Below are 17,226 nucleotides of genomic sequence, written 5' to 3'. Positions count from 1 at the left end.
ATGAACTATCTGAAAACACGAAGTATCAGATATTTTCATACATTTATGCAACATTTCATTAATTCTAAATGTAGGATTTACTACATCTAAAGTGCCTGGAGGTGAAAAAAACCAAAGTGAAAAAAACAACACGGGTCATTTCAAGCTACCTTGGCATATCGGATCTGCAACGCTCCCGTCTCCAACTGCTTGATGCGAGAGTCCTGGGTGGAAACGAGGATTCCATCCTTTTTCCAGAGGATAGTGGGCATTAAAGTGCCTGTGGCCACACAGTTCAGTACTAAAGTACCATCTACAGCTACGGTCTGATTCACAGGACCCTGTCGAATGACAGGGGGAGGCCGGTCTGCAATCACTGCCAGGAGAAACAACAGGAAAGAGATTTCTGCAACTGGAAGCAATTTTCTAATCATCTAAGCAACAGCAGTTGCTTGAGGCTTTGAAACAAACTAAAGATAATTAAACAAGTAATTAAAGTTGGAGGCATGCATTATTCAGGGCAGGGTGCATTATAATGATGCACAACTACGGAAGTTTAAAATGATTCCCAACACAGGATTTTCAGAACGTGGAGAGTATTATTGCACATTTCACTGTGGTATCCTCTAGGCACTCTCTATTCCAATCTCTTTATAAAGTGATAATGGAAAATGAAAGGACTTCCCAAATTCTTCCATCTTCTACCATGTGACAGGCCTGCAGAACAGAACTCATACTTCCAGCATTTAAAGACAAGAGAAAAAGGATGTGGGCTGTCAGGGGATAACCTTAGTGTACTACTCAAAAAAACATTCATCACGTTCCAGCAACTCATCTTGGTGCTGCTTCCTAATCAGGAGATGCCCAGTAGTGGGGTAAAGTAAACACAAAACTAATGGATAGAACTACCATATTAAAGAAATTTCAACTCAGAAATATTTTTCCAGTAGTTTTTGACTTTAAGTTCTGTGATGACTTAATCTGTCAACATGACTTCAAAGTCACAAAGAAAATCTCACAGTGTGTTTACATCAATTTTAATGCATCTTTCATGGGTTATTTAATAACTGTACAGAGAAAGGTATAAAGCAGTCTCAGTATTCACAGAAAAGAAGACTGTCTACATGATTGTCTACCAAAAAAAGAGGTAGAAGTTATCTTATTGTGTTTCAGTGATCTGCTGTACCTGTACCATCCACAATGACATGGACTGATGATCTGAAAATAGCCATAACTTTAAATGACATAAATCTGTTCAGCAGTGCCACGGGGCTCACGTAACTTAAAAACTGGTTTGGTAGCTGAAATACAAACCTGAAGTTCTGATAATTTGTGAACATCAGATATTTCTAAATTACTTTTCATAACAACAGACAGGGTGTTAGTACTGCTTTTTTTGGCTAAATTCCAACACCCATAATTTCATTTGCATGTTCAAATGACACTCTGTTTTCAACTGCTTCATTTATCCTTTAGTTCTTGTCCCAACCTGTTGCATTGCACTGTGAGGCCATTAGTATCTTTCTCTGCAGAGACAGTCAAAAATAAGCCCACCTAAAATTTCTGTTTGACTTTGACAAGTTTGTAATCAGCTTTGCAGTTGCCAATGGTAAGAGTCTAACCCATCTGTGCTCTAGAGGAGAAATCCAATGCCACTGAAATTCACAGTTAATTTAAGTGCCACTGAAGTTGATGGCAACTTCTATTATCTTTAAGAACACCTAGGTACCATTCAGTATATCCTGCCTTCACTTTCATGAAAGTACCAAAAAAGTTACTGTCCCAAGACATTATAGAAAACAACTACCCATCAGATATCCATATATCAGATATCCATATACCTTAAAATCATATCTCTCTATATATCTATCATATATTTACCTACCATATATATCAGATATCCATATATCCAGACATATAATCCAGTGCACAGAGTAAAGAAAATATATTTAAAGTGGTTTTTTTCCAAGTTCAGATGACATAGGCCACTAGCTGAAAAACTCTTTCATTTTCTTAATTTTCTATTTTAAGTTCATCTCTCACTTTGCCACAGCCTTCTCCCCAGTGAAAAAAATTGGATAAAAGAGGATCACAAAATGTGGCTTACCACTTGTGAGAAACCAGAAAGGATGTAGTCCTATTCCTCCAATCTCAGTTCAGGGTGTGTAAATAAAAAATTTTATTCTCCAGGTTCGCTGCATGTTTCTAGTACTGCATTATTTTTATGTTTTCTGTAGTGCAAAGGGCTATTTTATATAAACTATTCTCAGACAACAGCTTCCCTCCTCTTATCCTGTTTCTCCATAAATGCTAAGATTAATATTTTCCCTGAGTATCTTTGCTGTTAAAAATATGGAGTATATCTCATAATTAGAAACTGGCCTCACATTAGCATGTAGTACTGCTTGTAGTCATGCTCCCTGTAGCTTTTCCATCCTAATTTTTTTCCCAACTACTCCTAAAAAGAGATGTATAATAATTTCAATTTGTATGTTATCCTGCTGATCTCCACATAGGTTGAGATCTTTTCATTGCTAAAATGGAATATTAAAAAACAGGGGAGATGCTAAGCAAATGGACAACAATAGGGATAAAGAGCGAGTCAGCAAATAATCTGAAAGTAAACTCAGTGTAGTGGGGGAAGGTAAAAAAGAGTCAGATAAACATTAACAGATTTGACAAAAATCCATAAACTGAATGTACTTACCAAATACAAAATGGAAATAGAGTGTAACACAATATCCAGAATTTTAAACCCCTGACAGAGACGGCCAAAACAGGATTTTTATGTTCAAAGACACATGCAATCCACATTTATGCAAAACAGATTTCAAAGCAGTGTCACATCACTCCACTGCTGTCTTCAAAACAAAAACAAAAACTTGGAAATGATAAACTGAATCCATGATTACCGTCTGTAACTTCCAAGTAGGCTTTTGTTATGATACTTCCTGCAACATTTAAAGTCTGGCAGATATAGTACCCAACATCAGATCTCTGGACATTGGTGATAGTGAGGTCTCCTGTCTGGGAAACTGAAAATCGGCTGGATGACTGAGGGGGCTGGTATGAGAAAAGCAGATTCTGCAAGATGTACAGGAAAGAAAAGGGGGGGAGGGGGGGAAAGGGTTAAACAAATTCAAACATCAGTAATCTTAACTTTAATATATCTAAACAAATCAATCTTTTTACATTATACAGAAAACTTGCGGCTCTTCCTGTCTTAAGCATGTCTATACCACAATGTGGTATTCTATAGGATCTTTTGTGATAAAATAGGTGCAGATATGCACACATAATTGTGTAAGATTTTTGGGAATGTTCTAACATCCTCTATGGTTAATGTCAGATGTTGCACAAAGTTAAACAGACGCTAGTGATATGTACAGATACCACAATGGTGCAAGCAACTGTGGTGAACCTCAGTAATTTGCTTTTATGTTCTTTTTTAGAACTTGCTCCAGGGCATTCGATTTCTTTCATTTAAATGCAGATGTTGGTTTACTTATCTGTATTTTAATATCTGCCTTCCTAAGAATGGAGAAGTTTAAAAAAAAAAAAAGAGATACTGAGCTTAGTTCACAGAATTTTTGGAGCTGGAAGGGACCTACAAAATCATTGAGTCCAGCTCTTAAGTGAATGGTCTGTATGGGGACTGAACCCACAACCTTGGCATTATAAGCACCATGCTCTAACTAATGCTCTTTAGCTCTTGCTAATCATAGTCTTTGTGTTTTATGAAAAGTCTTATGATACAGAAGTAAATCCTATGCCTTTTTAGACAGTTTTGGTATGAAGTACATAGTATTTACCAACACTGGTCAAAAGTCAGAATGGCAATCAAAATAATATAAGTCCTTTACATCAAATACTGAATCCAAATTTCTACTACTGTCTGAAAAATTTGTGAATGGAAATACTTAGAGGTTACAGAGGCTATTTTTTAACTCTCTTTCTTGTTTAATTACATTTTGCATTTCCAAAAATCATCCAAAGGAATGGGACACAACATCCTCTACTTCAGTATTAGCAAACCCTGTTCATTGACCTCCTCTTTCAGTTCCTTCAATCATCACAAGTGGTCATCACTCAGCAGAGCCAAAAATGAGCCAAAAAAAAATGATGTTCTAGACAACACTTGGTAAAATAAGAAAATAAATAAACAAGATCCAGCTAACACAAAAATATAAGAATAATATTCTGGTATACTTATACCATTGAAGATTATCATCTGAATTTGGTTTGTAGTCTAGTTGTACTTAGCTATTCAGACAGAAATGTTGCAAATGGAGTAAAGAAACCAATCTCTAAGCGTTCTCAATTTCTCTGACCTATTGTTTTGTAACACAAAGAACCCTGTCATATGCTATTGCACCATTCATTCCTTCATTCACAGGAAAACCAGAACCCCATATTCCTTCTTTCCTTCCCATAAAGAATACTTTGTGCCACATCCCTCCTTCAAAAGATGACTCTGAAAGAAAACTGTGATTCTCTTGCTGTGCTATATTGTGTTTCACCCACTGGCTTTCAAGATCCTTTACAAAGAGGCTGGAAATAATTTTCCCTCCCATTCAAACAAGGAACCTGGGAGAAAAAGTGACCTATTCAGGTATGATCCGTCAATCAACTGATGGAGTGGGAAAGTAGATTTCCTCAGCCCATAACTAGAGTCCTACCCATGCAGTGATGCAGATCAATACAGCAAACAGGTTAGTTTGCCAGACACTCAAAAACACATGGCAAACTAACTGCTCTACCACAAACCCAGAGGGAAACTTTCTGAAAATCTGAGAGTATTTGGGGGTTTCCAACAAACTTTAGCAGAAGTCACCTCCACCTCCATCTCTTAAAAGTTCTCCCTGTTGGATGAAGCGGATTATCACAGCTGTGAAACATGGAATGTTTCTAGCTGATTCACAGATTTATTTTTTTACACTCATGGAGAAAATGGGAGACAGCAAAACATAGACATCCCTCCTTGTAGGGCTGACATCACATAGCAAGCACGTGACTTAGAAGTAAAGAATAAATATCCAGCAACTCCAAGCTCTAAACCTGTTTTCCACACCTTTAAAAGAATAAATAAAATGTTTTTCTCTCATGTAAAATCATCCCAGGAAGAAGGCAGAGAAAGGTTGTTTTACCTGACTTCCCTCTCTCCGCCAAAAGATGGCTGGCTGAGGGTTCCCAGTTGCTTCACACTGGAAAGTCACCGTTCTCCCCAGTGCAGCTACCTGATCTCGAGGCTTTACAACAAACTGTGGAGGCTCTGAAAGGAAAGCACCAAAAAAAACAAAAAATAAATCACACTGCTATCAACCGATTCAAAAGAATAATTAGCCTACTGACTTTAAGTGGTGTAAACCAGAAAAGTTTCTTTAATAAGGAGAGGCAGCACAAAGACACTAATGTCTCTAATGGCCTTGGCATCGCTCAGATAATTTTTTTAGTGTCTGGACCTCCCAATTAAAACTGTGCAACATGTGGTTTTACTGCTGACCGTGTGTGCAAGGAAATAAATCCCACCGACTTGATGAGACAACTTGCAGAGCAACAGTCACCAATACAAACAAATCTGTTACAATTTGTTTTTTAAAGGACGAATAGGGCTGCAAGTCAGAATGGAGAAACCTTCGAGGGACGACTGGCCCAGAGGACACACTTTGTTAAGGACTGCAAGAAAGACTGCTGAGTAACCACAAAGTCAGGTTTACATGTTCAAAACTCATCATCTTTGATTTAGGAAAACTGAGGAGAGAAAAAGCCCTTAATTGCTTATATAAGAGACTTTTGATGTAGTCGTGGACTCAAAAAAACTTAAAAGCCCAAGAAATACCATTCGACAAATTATAACCACTTAAAATCTTCAGTTCAAACACTGAAAAGGAATGAATTTAAAGGAACAGCAGAGCTAAATGTCTTCCTCATTTACATAGGCAAGAGCATGTTCAAACAAAATATATATGCAAATGAAGGCAAATTTGAAACATCTGCTCAGCCTAACGTTATAAATACTGCCAGCACTGTCCAAACTGTTTGACTTGTACAAGACTTCAACAACCCCTTCATCCAGTGGTAAACAGAATGTCAAAAAATCATGTCAGTCAGATTAAAAAAAAAAGATCAGCATAGATGACAGCATTAGATATCTTGGTGGTGCTAGCACAGAAAAAAAAATCTAGTGTGTTTTATACGCTGTTAACTCTTATTTCTTAAAAAATGTGCATTCAATGAAAGCCCATTTACTTATTCATTTCCAATTTCTTCTGATCATCTGTCCAAAACTAATTATACTCTCCTTCTTCTTTGGACTGAGAATAAAGGGGATGTTTTGTATCTGACTTCAATAACTTGAACACTTTTTGGTGTTTGTTTGTTTTTTTTTTTCCTTCCTAAGATTTACGTATTTACAAGATTTTTCATTAGAAATGGTGTAATATATATAATTTAAAGACATACTTTATAATAATGTGTTTTACAAATATCAAGCTATTGTGGCTTTATCTAGAATTAATTCAATAACACTCAAGTTCTTTCTAAAAAAAAAAATCACTTTCGGTGTTCCTGTGGGCCAAGATTTGCATTTATCTGTTCCCCACGCCTTGTGTTTCTGCTCCCTAGCGAGTTCACATCACAATATACTCTTCCTATTACCCTCCATCTTTCAGAGGAATTTTTAAAGCATAACATACTATTATGTACGTTTGGATGCAAATGCTACCTTCCCTAGCATTTCCTTAGATAAGAAACTATGCAAAGTGAAGGTAAGATTGACCTACAGTAATTAGCAGACTTCAAAACATTTAGCTCTGAAACGCTGAACCAGTACCTCGGAAGAAGATGTGGGAACACTTTGAGATGACAGCAGGTTTCATTTAGAACAGAAGGTGAACTGGTTGGGGGTTTGCCACTGGGTTGTAAGGTATGATGGGGAAAATGGAGATGAGGGTGAAGCACCTTTGTTATTCTCTTACATTCTAATAACGAGAATAAATTTAGCACCGAGTTGAATTTAGGGCTTGGTTGGCTCTATACTAGACTGTGACACAATGTCACACAAAATGGGACTGAGGTTCCAAAATCTTGTGGTAGTGCAGAGGATTTATAAGGTTTTAGATTTTGTTGTACTTGAGGATGGATACAGCTATAAAGAGATATTTTTTCTGACCATTGGAGAAATAGTTGAACGCTTGTGTTTGTAGATGACCGTTCAGGGACTACTGAACACGAAAAAGAAGGGGGAATTTAGTCTTACAGGTAAGCATGGTAGAATTTATAAAATGTAAATAGGCACACGTTTCTCTAGATATTATTCTAAGTATGTATTTGTATGGATATTATTCTAAATATATATGCATATATATGCTTATTACCCAGATATGTATTATTCTAAATCTATTCCCATTAAGGTAAATTAATAAAAGTCTTATTAGCTTCAATGTCAGAAAAAATGAAGCAGGGTTAAGTGAAACTGTTATTAAATTCCATTCAACGTTAACTGTACTGGAAGCATTTTTACTGTCTCTTTTTTTTAACGCCAGTTTGATTTCACACCTTGGGTCACACACATGTGGTATGTAACGATAAGACCGTAAAAGATGCCAAAATAATAATCCATGTAAAGAAAGAACAACTTTTATCCTTGAGACCTCTAAACCAAACACAATTTTTTATAGCACACTTTGAAGTTCAACTAATGCAGTCACCGAAGAAAGAAGACATTAGGATTTGACTCATTTACATCACATAAAAACAGACAGAAAGTTTGCAACCCATTACCTTTCTCTTTGCCATTAAGTTACCCATACTTCATGCAGAATTTATTCTGTTCGATGTGTCTTGTCAATAACAAGTAAAAGATGGGAGCTGACTGGTTGAAGGACATGGAAGGGGATGGATGGGAAGGGGAGGAGAAGTTCCCGTCACAGTGATACGATGACTAGAAGATGGCCAATAAAATTTCAACTTACCAGACACAACTAAAAACAAAAACAAAACAAAAAGAAAACATGGAATAAATAAAATTGAATAGACATGAAACAAAGCAAAGAATAAAGCAAAACTAAAAAGAAAAAAAAAAGGAAAAAAAAAAGATCCTTGGTAAGGACCTTAGAAAACACATATATACATTCTGATATATGAAAAATAAGTTTAAAATGTTAATCCACATATTTTTAATTTCTTTTTAAGCAGCAGTCTTTCAAATACTGAAAGCAGGTGGTAGAGGAAAATGGGTAACAGACTGAAATAATGATCAGGCAGTCTGGGTTCTGCTCCAAGCCTTTCTAATGAACGGTTGTGTAACTCGGAGTAAATTTTTTTTTTTTACATTATCATTATTCCTCTGCATCAAGAGCTTTCCATGGCAAAATAACTTAAAATCTCTAGTAAATATTGCTCTGAAATGTTGCTGAAATGGAACAGTGACATTTACACCCTTTCTAAAGCATCCAAACATTTACAAACGGAATATTTTTTTCTGAAGCTACTAGAAAGTATAAAAGAAAGTTTATTAAAAATTAATAATATGTTAAGGCATTTAGCCCACAGACAAACCTCTTCAGTACAGGACTGCTGTGTCAAGGTCATAATGCTTGCTATTAAATGTAAATTAAAAGTAAACCACAATTAAAATTAATTTGAAAAGATTCTTAACTCTTTTCTTTGCCCCCCAAACCTCAATTTCATTAAAATATTCAAAACCAGACATTTATTGCAAAATATTAGATTTTCCAATGGAAATGGTCAGCAGTTAATTATCAAACATTAAATTATCCTTCAACCACAGCTGAAAATTTTCATAAACTTCGAAATGGCACAGATCCTGGCAGGCTAACTTTACTTGTAAAAGAAAGGCATGTTAGAGAGCATTCCAACCACATATCACTGATGGAAAGAACAGATTGAAAATAAAAACCTAAAAATAATGCATTTTGAAAATATACACAGACACTGACCAAAAAAAAACCAAGTTACTCAAAAAAGGGTAGTTCGTGTAAGATATTTACATTAGAAGTCCAAAAATACATAATTTTTTAAATGCACGTTAAAAATAGCGAGCCCTTCTGCACTTTGGTGCTCTTTATGTTGAAAATAAAACAACTGTTGTTCAGCAAGGGTAAAGGTACACTGTTGTATCAAGTAGTTAAGCACCCTCAAAACAGCATCCTCTGATAAACACATGGAGGAAACCAATAATAATCAAATTTGCCAACATTCACTAGGCATGAGGAATAGTGGCTCCCTGTTGAATGAATAGAGGGGACTCCAGGTGTATTATGAAAATGAAGCAGAAACACAATATGATATAATATTGGAATTTGGAACATGTTGAAGCCAAGAAGCTGCAACTCAATGTGCCAAAACCAGATCAAAGAGATTTGAGTTTTATGATATTAGAGATCCTTTTTTTTTTTTTAAGGAAATGATCCCAAACAGAGGAAGTTGAAATTACCATTTTTCAAACATTTGAGTTTCAATTTTAAGGCACTATTCCGGATGTGCACTAGGCTTCTCTAGGTGTGTGGGTTCAGTATTTCTCAAAAGGAACATCAGTGTGCATTACTCTGCTCAAATTATCTGCAAGTCTGTGATTCGTAAGAGAAGCGGCCAAAAAATGATACACATGAATTCCTGAGAAAAACATGCTCTTCCCCAAGATTCAGCTCCTAGCTGCTCTTGTTTGTGTCTAAGCATATTACCCAGTAACAGCTCCTTTTTAACTGAAAAGCTCTTTACTAAACTTGCAGTTACAGTCTGACCTGGAATTACAAATGCTTCTCCACAAAACACAACTCATATTCTACATGAAGCAGCCTGATATGAGACTTAATAGGATGCAATTCTTGCATGGAGGAAGTAACTCTAAATTATCAATTTTCCATTAGTTGAGTAGTGCCAAGAAGAGAAAAGTTCAGCCTTCTTGGTAGCAGTGCAGAGCTGCTCAAGTCCTCTACTGAAAACTCACCTGAAAACCTCTAACAGACAGAAATCTGTCTTGGTTGCTCAATTACATTTCCACAAATTAAATTAGCTTCTAAGTACTGAATTTCCACTTCTCTTTTCACTAGACATTTCTTACTGTAGGTCAAAAGTAACCCTGTCAAACGAACATATTTTTTGCCCACCTGTAAAAACAGAGGGGATACTGATATGTGAAAATAAATCCCTGTAGAAACAGGGCATCACATTGGTTGCAAATCTGTGGAAAGGGCAAAGGGTGAAGTTTCATAGAAAAATTTAAACAATTCTGTCACAGGGATATCATGTGGTTTAAAAGAACAACAATAATAGCAACATCTACAACAAAGACCACATTCTTAGTCTGATTTGCAGTCTATTGATATCTAAGGTTACTAAAACAGAGAAGAGGTTTTCCTCTATTATGGCATATTTTATTTGACAGCACTTTCAATTATAAAGTAAATTAATTTTCCCTGTGTTAATCATGGCTTTTCACATGGCAATTAGGAGGAATAACCTGTTTGTAAAGACAGGAAGTTAGCATGTAAAACCACAACTACCAAAGGAATAATATTTTTGCCTTTTGTATAACTTCCTTGACGTGTGGGCTTTTCAGGGAAGATGTGTCCATTCACTGAACAAAAAACCAAAAGAAAAGCAGTTTCCAGACTAGTGATGTGATCTTTTAATGCCTTATTCTTACCAGCAATCCTATCAACCTCACTGGGACTATCGATATCATTAAATGCACTCACAGGAGTAGGAATTTACAGTTTTAGGACTTAAACTACAGACCAGTATAGTTGCCAGATGTTAATGGAGCAACTATTGTATTTGACAGATGTAGTATTGTAGGTTCATATGAGAATCAGGTGGGAAGCAACCTCAGAGGTCTCTAGTCCACCTCCTGCTCAAGCAGGGTCAGCTACAAGGTCAGCCAAGGCTTGATCCAGTCAGGTCTTGAAAAACTTCAAGGAATAAGAATGCACAGACTCTCTGGCAACCAGCTCCACCACTTGGCTGTCCACCCAGTGAGGAAATTTCTCATCATATCCAGCCTTGATCTCCCTTGTTTCAACTTAAATCAATTGTCTCTTGTCCTCCCACCATGCACTGCTGCAATTAGCTTAGGTTCACAAATGCTGACCTAGGGTTTGCCTGTAACTCATTGGTTTCCTCATATTTAGAATAAAATATTACAGTGTTGTGTCTATTTCTTAGTCTGATATTTGGGCAAGTTATAAACTGCAAGTATCCCGTTCTTGAAAGCCGTGGTAGTAACTATTTATCCCAAAGAGAGTAGAATTATAGAAATTCTAATTCATTTAGACTAAGAAGGTGCTTTTGAGATCTTGAGATCCAAGGTGGTACTTAATTACCGACCGGTATTTTGTTCTGCATATTAAATACTCATTAATTATTGGTCTGACTAGTACTATTTAGGAATACCTTCCAGGTGCTCAGAAGATATCTTGTTATTTAACTGACACAAATTGAATATTTTCAATTTAAGCTGAGTGTGTTTCATTTTTGAATTTTAAAAAAAAAATCTTCATGTCTTCAAGGAGTGCTTGACACTTCTAGAGACAATTATAAAAGAAGCAAGAAAGTACAACTCTACACCAGAGAAATGAAACAATCCCAATCTTCAGGCCAATAATAACATACAACAGTTAAGCTCATATACAATCTTTAGCTTCTGTACAAATCTTTGGCCATTATGACTCATCTAGGAAACGGCAGTCACAATCAAATTTAGATTCCTTTCAAATAATTCTGTGATCTGTTAATCCCAGTTGAAGTGAAAACTATGAGAGATTGAATGTGCCTATAGAAACAAACTGGTAGGAAAAGGGACACAAGTTAGAGTGGGAAGCAGGCATTTCCGAGGGGATCGGGCAGATACAGACTGGACAGTGACAGAGGAGAAACTCCAGAGCAGGGATAGTACAGACATAGTTGCATTATCTGTCATGGAGCATTGCAGTTCTACAGAGGGGCTGAAACTCAGCTGTTTATCATCGTGGGATGAAAGGAATGGGTGAGAAACCCACTGTTTATACTCTCTGTCTGAAATGAGTGGGCACAGTAAATTTGGGTACTAGAGTTACATGCAGAGGAAATGTGAGAGTCTCAGTATGTTTAGCAAAGAGGTCAAGCTCAGATTGTTCATGCCTTAAAAAAAAAAAAAATTCTGAACAATTTCGCTTTCCAAATCTTTCCCTAATTCCAAACAAAAAGTGAGCAAAAAGCTGCCAACATCTTCTGTTCAAAAATATGTTTAACTGTTAATCCTGTTAAATTCTGAGATCTAATTAACTACTTTTTACCTTAAAGTATCTGAATAAGGACCATTGAATGCCTCTCGGCAACATGACTACCAGGTATTTATGTTGCTGTTTTGCAAAAACTATTATTAAGGGAGATAGTTTAAGACAATGTGCCATGTTCCATTTCCTATCCAGTGATTTGTAGGCTATTTGTTCTTATCAAAGCAATCTGAAACACTCAGTGTCCTCGATATGCACATCTCTCTGCAGTCATTTGTGGGAAGTATCACTTTCTACAGAGAAATAAACAAAAGCCTGAATCTCTTTTTCTGAAAAAAATATAAATGCTGCCATTCAGCTGCCTCCTGGCTTCAACCAGTGAAAAATACGGGAAAATAACACCAGGTACATCACAAAAGAATCAGGGTGTATCATTTTTCATCCTCACCGGTCTCTCTATTTTCAGCTGTCACTTCCTGAGGTCTAAATGCATATATAAATAATTCATATTTTCCCCAATTTTCTGATAAAATTCACATTGATGTAGGACCAGGCTGGGGCACCCTTACTCACCATGAATGCTTTCACAGTGCATGGTCCCAGAGCACCAAGTGTGACACAGTGCAGCGCAAACTTCTGAGGAAAGGTCCAGGAGTCTGGCGCCAAACATGTCACAGCCATGCAAGTTGAGGCAAAATGTTTACATGAGATTTTTGATGTTTCAAATCAAAAGTGATGACTTGTAATTCCAAACCCCCACCAAGGGAGCGATTGTGGTTTATTATATTTACGATGACTGGAAAAATTCTGGTTTAGATTGCTGTTGATGTGTCAGATAAGCACTTCTTAGTTTAAAAGGAACAAGTGACTACAATAACTTCAAATTTACCAAACCCGAGAAGATAAGAATCTAAGTGATTGGAAAAGAAAGAGAGTAATTGTTTTCTATAATGGTACTGTAAGAGAATGAAATTAAGACAGAAAGCAGTTGACTTATTAGTTGGAAAAATAGTTTTGATGGTAAGATCACCTTTAGAAAACCCAGAAACCCATTACAACATTTCAGGCTCATGCACAAAAAAGTTAATAAGGGAAAAATCTCAGTATCAATGAGATGCTGTTTTCCTCAATAGACTTCCTAATGATTTTTTTTTTTAAATTGTATTTGTTTATTTTTGTTTACAATTGATTCACACTCCCTCTTCTGTCTGAACACTGAAAACTTGTCAGGTTGTCCTGGTTTCGGCTGTGATAGTGTTAATTTTCTTCTTAGTAGTTAGTGCAGTGCTGAGTTTTGGATTCAGTATGAGAATAATGTTGATAACACACTGATGTTTTGGCTGTTGCTAAGCAGGGCTTACCCTAAGTCAAGGACTTCTCAGTGTCTCATGCTCTGCCAGTAAGGAGGTTTGTGAGAATCTGGGAGGGAACATAACCTGAACTGGTCAAAGGGATATTCTGTACTATAGAACATCACATCCAATATATAAACTGGAAGGAGTTGGCTGGGAACTGCTGATTGCTGACAGGTTGGCCATCAGTCAGTAAACAATTGTAGTGTGCATCACTTATTATTTCTCTTTCTCTCTTTCATAAAAGTTATTATTATTATTATCATTAGTATTATTAGTAGGAATGTATTTTACTTTGTTTCAATTTATAAAGTGTTCTTTTCTCAATCCACAAATTTTGGCGGATTTTTTTGGTGGTGGGTTGTTTAGGGGGTTGTTGTTTTTTTTGAGGAGAGGAGGGTATTTTTTCCCTGATTCTTCTGCCCTGTCCCACTTGGGGGGAAGGTGTGGAGGGGGCAAGTGAGTGGCTGTGTGATACTTAGTGTCTGGCTGCACGACACATGTGCTGGGCAGTAACTTAGGAACAGGCTGGCTGAGGACTACGCCCTACACAAACAGTGCCACTCTTGGGGACCAGCAGGCTGCCAGCTGCACTCCTCCCTGTGCACTTATCCATCTGCACTGCAATCAGCAGGAACAAGACAGCTGCAGTCTGGAAACCTGGTAGTCACATCACCATGACGCTGACTCTGACCATGACTCATTCTCAGCACATGGCACATGCCTGGCTGGCTGGATTTAGCTTATGCCTCTTGACTTGAAACCCAGGGAAAAAGGGCAGGCGCCTGTGTGTACTCCGGAGGGCTCGTGTACTCCAGAAGAAAGTGGTCTGAGAGAGGAAAAAAGGCAAGTATCGCTCCCTGGTGCTGACAGCACAAATAAAACCTTGAAAATACAAGTGCATCTGGAGCTGCTACACATACCAGGGAGAGATACAGGTGAGGACATGGCTTTAGAACACCTACTTAAACATGCACAGCATGGCAGCTCAACATCACCAACTCCAGAAACGATTTTAGAGACGAGCCTAAAGTGCCATGGATTCAAAATCAAGGATTCTCCCTCCTGCAGCAAGCGGGAAGGCTTCTGTTCCCAGCTCTGCAGCCAGAGCAACAAGCAATTTGTTTCAACAGCTTGATGGTTTCGTTACTGGCATTAAAATGTTACTAAGCTTCTTTTCTCTCTTCCGTGGCTTAAACTCCAGCCTCTGCTGCTAAACAGCACAAGATTTGTGCATTAACAAAATGCCCTGCTTGGGTGCTATTCTTGTTTCAAGAGCAATCAAACAGCATCAACTCCTTTTGGATTTCCGGCCATTTTGAGATTTAGTTTAAGCTGAGATGTATTTCCCTCCTAAACTCTGATGGGGCTGAGCAGTAAAATCTGGGTCCATCTCAGCTGTGTAACAGCCATGCAACTATATTATTTTAAAGTCTGATCACAGCAGGATAACGAATCTTCCCTTTGGAACGCTTAAAAAGTCAAGGTGAAAAGAGCTACACAAGTGTGTGTGTGTTTGCCTATGTGTGTGGGGGAGGAACCTACTGCAAAAATTTGTGGGAAGAGAACAGTGTGTGAAATGTACTCATATGAGGTATTTTTGATTTGCAACTGATTTTGCTGATACTAGCTACAAAATAAGTAGTTTGTAATCTCTCCTCCTGCAGGAGTCAATGAAGATTTCTAAGATAAAAATGTGGAAATAGACTTTGCAACGTGATTTTAAAAGGTACCACTTTTCAGGTTAATACATGTAGTATGCAGTTTAAAATGCGTATAAATCCTGTAGTCATTGCCTTGAGGTGACAAGAGATATCTGAAATATGGAGGGTTGAAGACAGAGAGAGGGAGAGGGGGATTTAAGATCTTCCAAAAGTTCCTCTCCTAGTCTCCCTGCCCCCTTCCTTGCTCTGAATCTCCTAAACCACGCTATAAACCAAACATAATTTAGAAAGCATACTTCTGACAAGTCTAATTCCATCTATTTAAAAACCAGAGTAATGCAGTAAACTGTGAAGTTGTTTCCCATGATTCTCCTTCCAGAAAAGAGTTGTCTTCCCCTGTGTTTTACTGATGTAATTTTAGGCACTGCTGCAATCTAAGTAGTCGTGGCTACAAATGTTTATACTAAAGCCTTTTAAAAGAGTGAAAAAAAGCTGAATTTTAAATAAGCTGTGCAGAAGTACAAAAAGATTATGAGAGTTGGATACTATTTGAAGAAATCTTAGGAGCTTCCTACTAATTTTTTTGACTTCCAGTTAAAGATAGTATAGCTGAAAGGGAAACGGAGTGGGATTTTTTCCCCAGCTGTTTATGATAGCACAGATTACTTTTTGGAAAGAAGAACCTGAAATCCATAGCAACCTTCTTATAACAAGTTAAAGCTATTTGTGAAAAGTGGCCAAAGCCTCATGATCAATGGAAACCAAGCACACACTAAAAATGGAAGGACAATAAATCTCTACAGTGCAGTAAGTTGTGATCATTAAAAAATGTTATTTTGGGCATGCAATACTCAGGGAGGAATACTCTTGACTGAAACAGATACTATTTCAAAAGAAATCTGGATTTCTTCTCACAGGGATGCCATACCCCCCACATAGACAACTTAAGTCTACACTAATACCCGAACTTACTCTTTCATAAAGTCAACAGGAAGGTAACTGTGATATATTAACAAATTTTAATTTCAGGTAGCAAAAAAATGCAACACATTAAAACTTGTGCATGACAGACTAATAAAGATGTTTTGCAGTTTAGTGTTTAGTTAGGTTATAGTCTTCGAGGAAAAAAATCTAGAAAGTTCTGAGCACTGAGGACTCTGAAGGAAAAAGTTCAGAAAAGGCCATCAGACCTTGCTGGACCAAAGCAGAACTCTCAAGTGATTTCTTCCTCTGTACTGAGACCCAAGTATCAATGTGCTACCTTAATTGTGTCAAAAGAAACAGCTGCTGCCTAATTTGTGGAGGTGCAAGTCCTAAGTGGGCTCTCATAGGCCACTGAAAGATGAACAGAACAGAATCCCCTTCACTGCTGGGTTTAGAGAGCACAGAGCATTTATGAGAACAAAACAAGCAACCTTCCAGACAGCTTTGTCTTTCTGTTTCAGTTCTGTCGTTCTAGTCCGTACAGAAATGGGAAAAAAACATCACCCCAAACTTTGGGAATTAACGTGTGGTCACAGGGACAAGAGGAGCACGCAGATACCTCTTGAAAAAAACACTGTGAGCATATTTGATATTTAGCAGTTTAACCTGAAGAAGCCATTTTTTTCTTGCACTGAAAGATGCTGATACTGAGCCTACGAGGTGATTTAGTTCACATACAAAGACTGCAAGATACTTTATTACCAGTTCTTGAGTGTTATTCAGCACCTAACAATAAAGCATTTTAGTGTTCAAACAAAACACAATTCATAGTAACAAATGGTACTCGAAACAGTTTATCAAAAGAATGTTTGAATGCACTGTTATTGTAAGTCAGCATTTTTAAATTTGTTTTCTTAAGACCAATTCAGAGATGGCTGATTTTACTGATGCATGTAAACTAACAAAAGTAAGAGAATGTACTACAATCACTGTAGTCTTTATTAAAATTACTTCCAGGCTATAAACAAGGCAAAAATAAAGTGTGTATTGCCTTTTTATGGATGTTAAGCA

General features: G+C 37.1%; 1 protein-coding gene across 4 annotated transcripts in view; it reads right to left on the bottom strand.

Moving 5' to 3' along the window:
* ROBO1 (roundabout guidance receptor 1) overlaps positions 1 to 17,226 on the bottom strand; it is a 715,278-nt gene that overhangs the window by 57,104 nt on the left and 640,948 nt on the right. For 3 of the 4 annotated variants that reach the window (XM_027710067.2, XM_039387924.1, XM_027710072.2), the window contains 4 exons: positions 7,953 to 7,961; positions 5,127 to 5,251; positions 2,892 to 3,063; positions 150 to 355 (listed from right to left, as the gene is read on the bottom strand). In XM_027710067.2, coding sequence (XP_027565868.1) covers positions 150 to 355; positions 2,892 to 3,063; positions 5,127 to 5,251; positions 7,953 to 7,961 — 512 coding nt within the window. The remainder of the gene's footprint in view (positions 1 to 149; positions 356 to 2,891; positions 3,064 to 5,126; positions 5,252 to 7,952; positions 7,962 to 17,226) is intronic. The other variant, XM_039387925.1, reaches the window with a different exon arrangement.

Source organism: Pipra filicauda, unplaced genomic scaffold (genome assembly GCF_003945595.2).
Source record: "Pipra filicauda isolate LSUMZ 115617 unplaced genomic scaffold, ASM394559v2 scaffold59_size3379749_pilon, whole genome shotgun sequence".
NCBI lineage: Eukaryota > Metazoa > Chordata > Aves > Passeriformes > Pipridae > Pipra > Pipra filicauda.
This window is presented reverse-complemented; position numbering and strand designations above follow the sequence as displayed.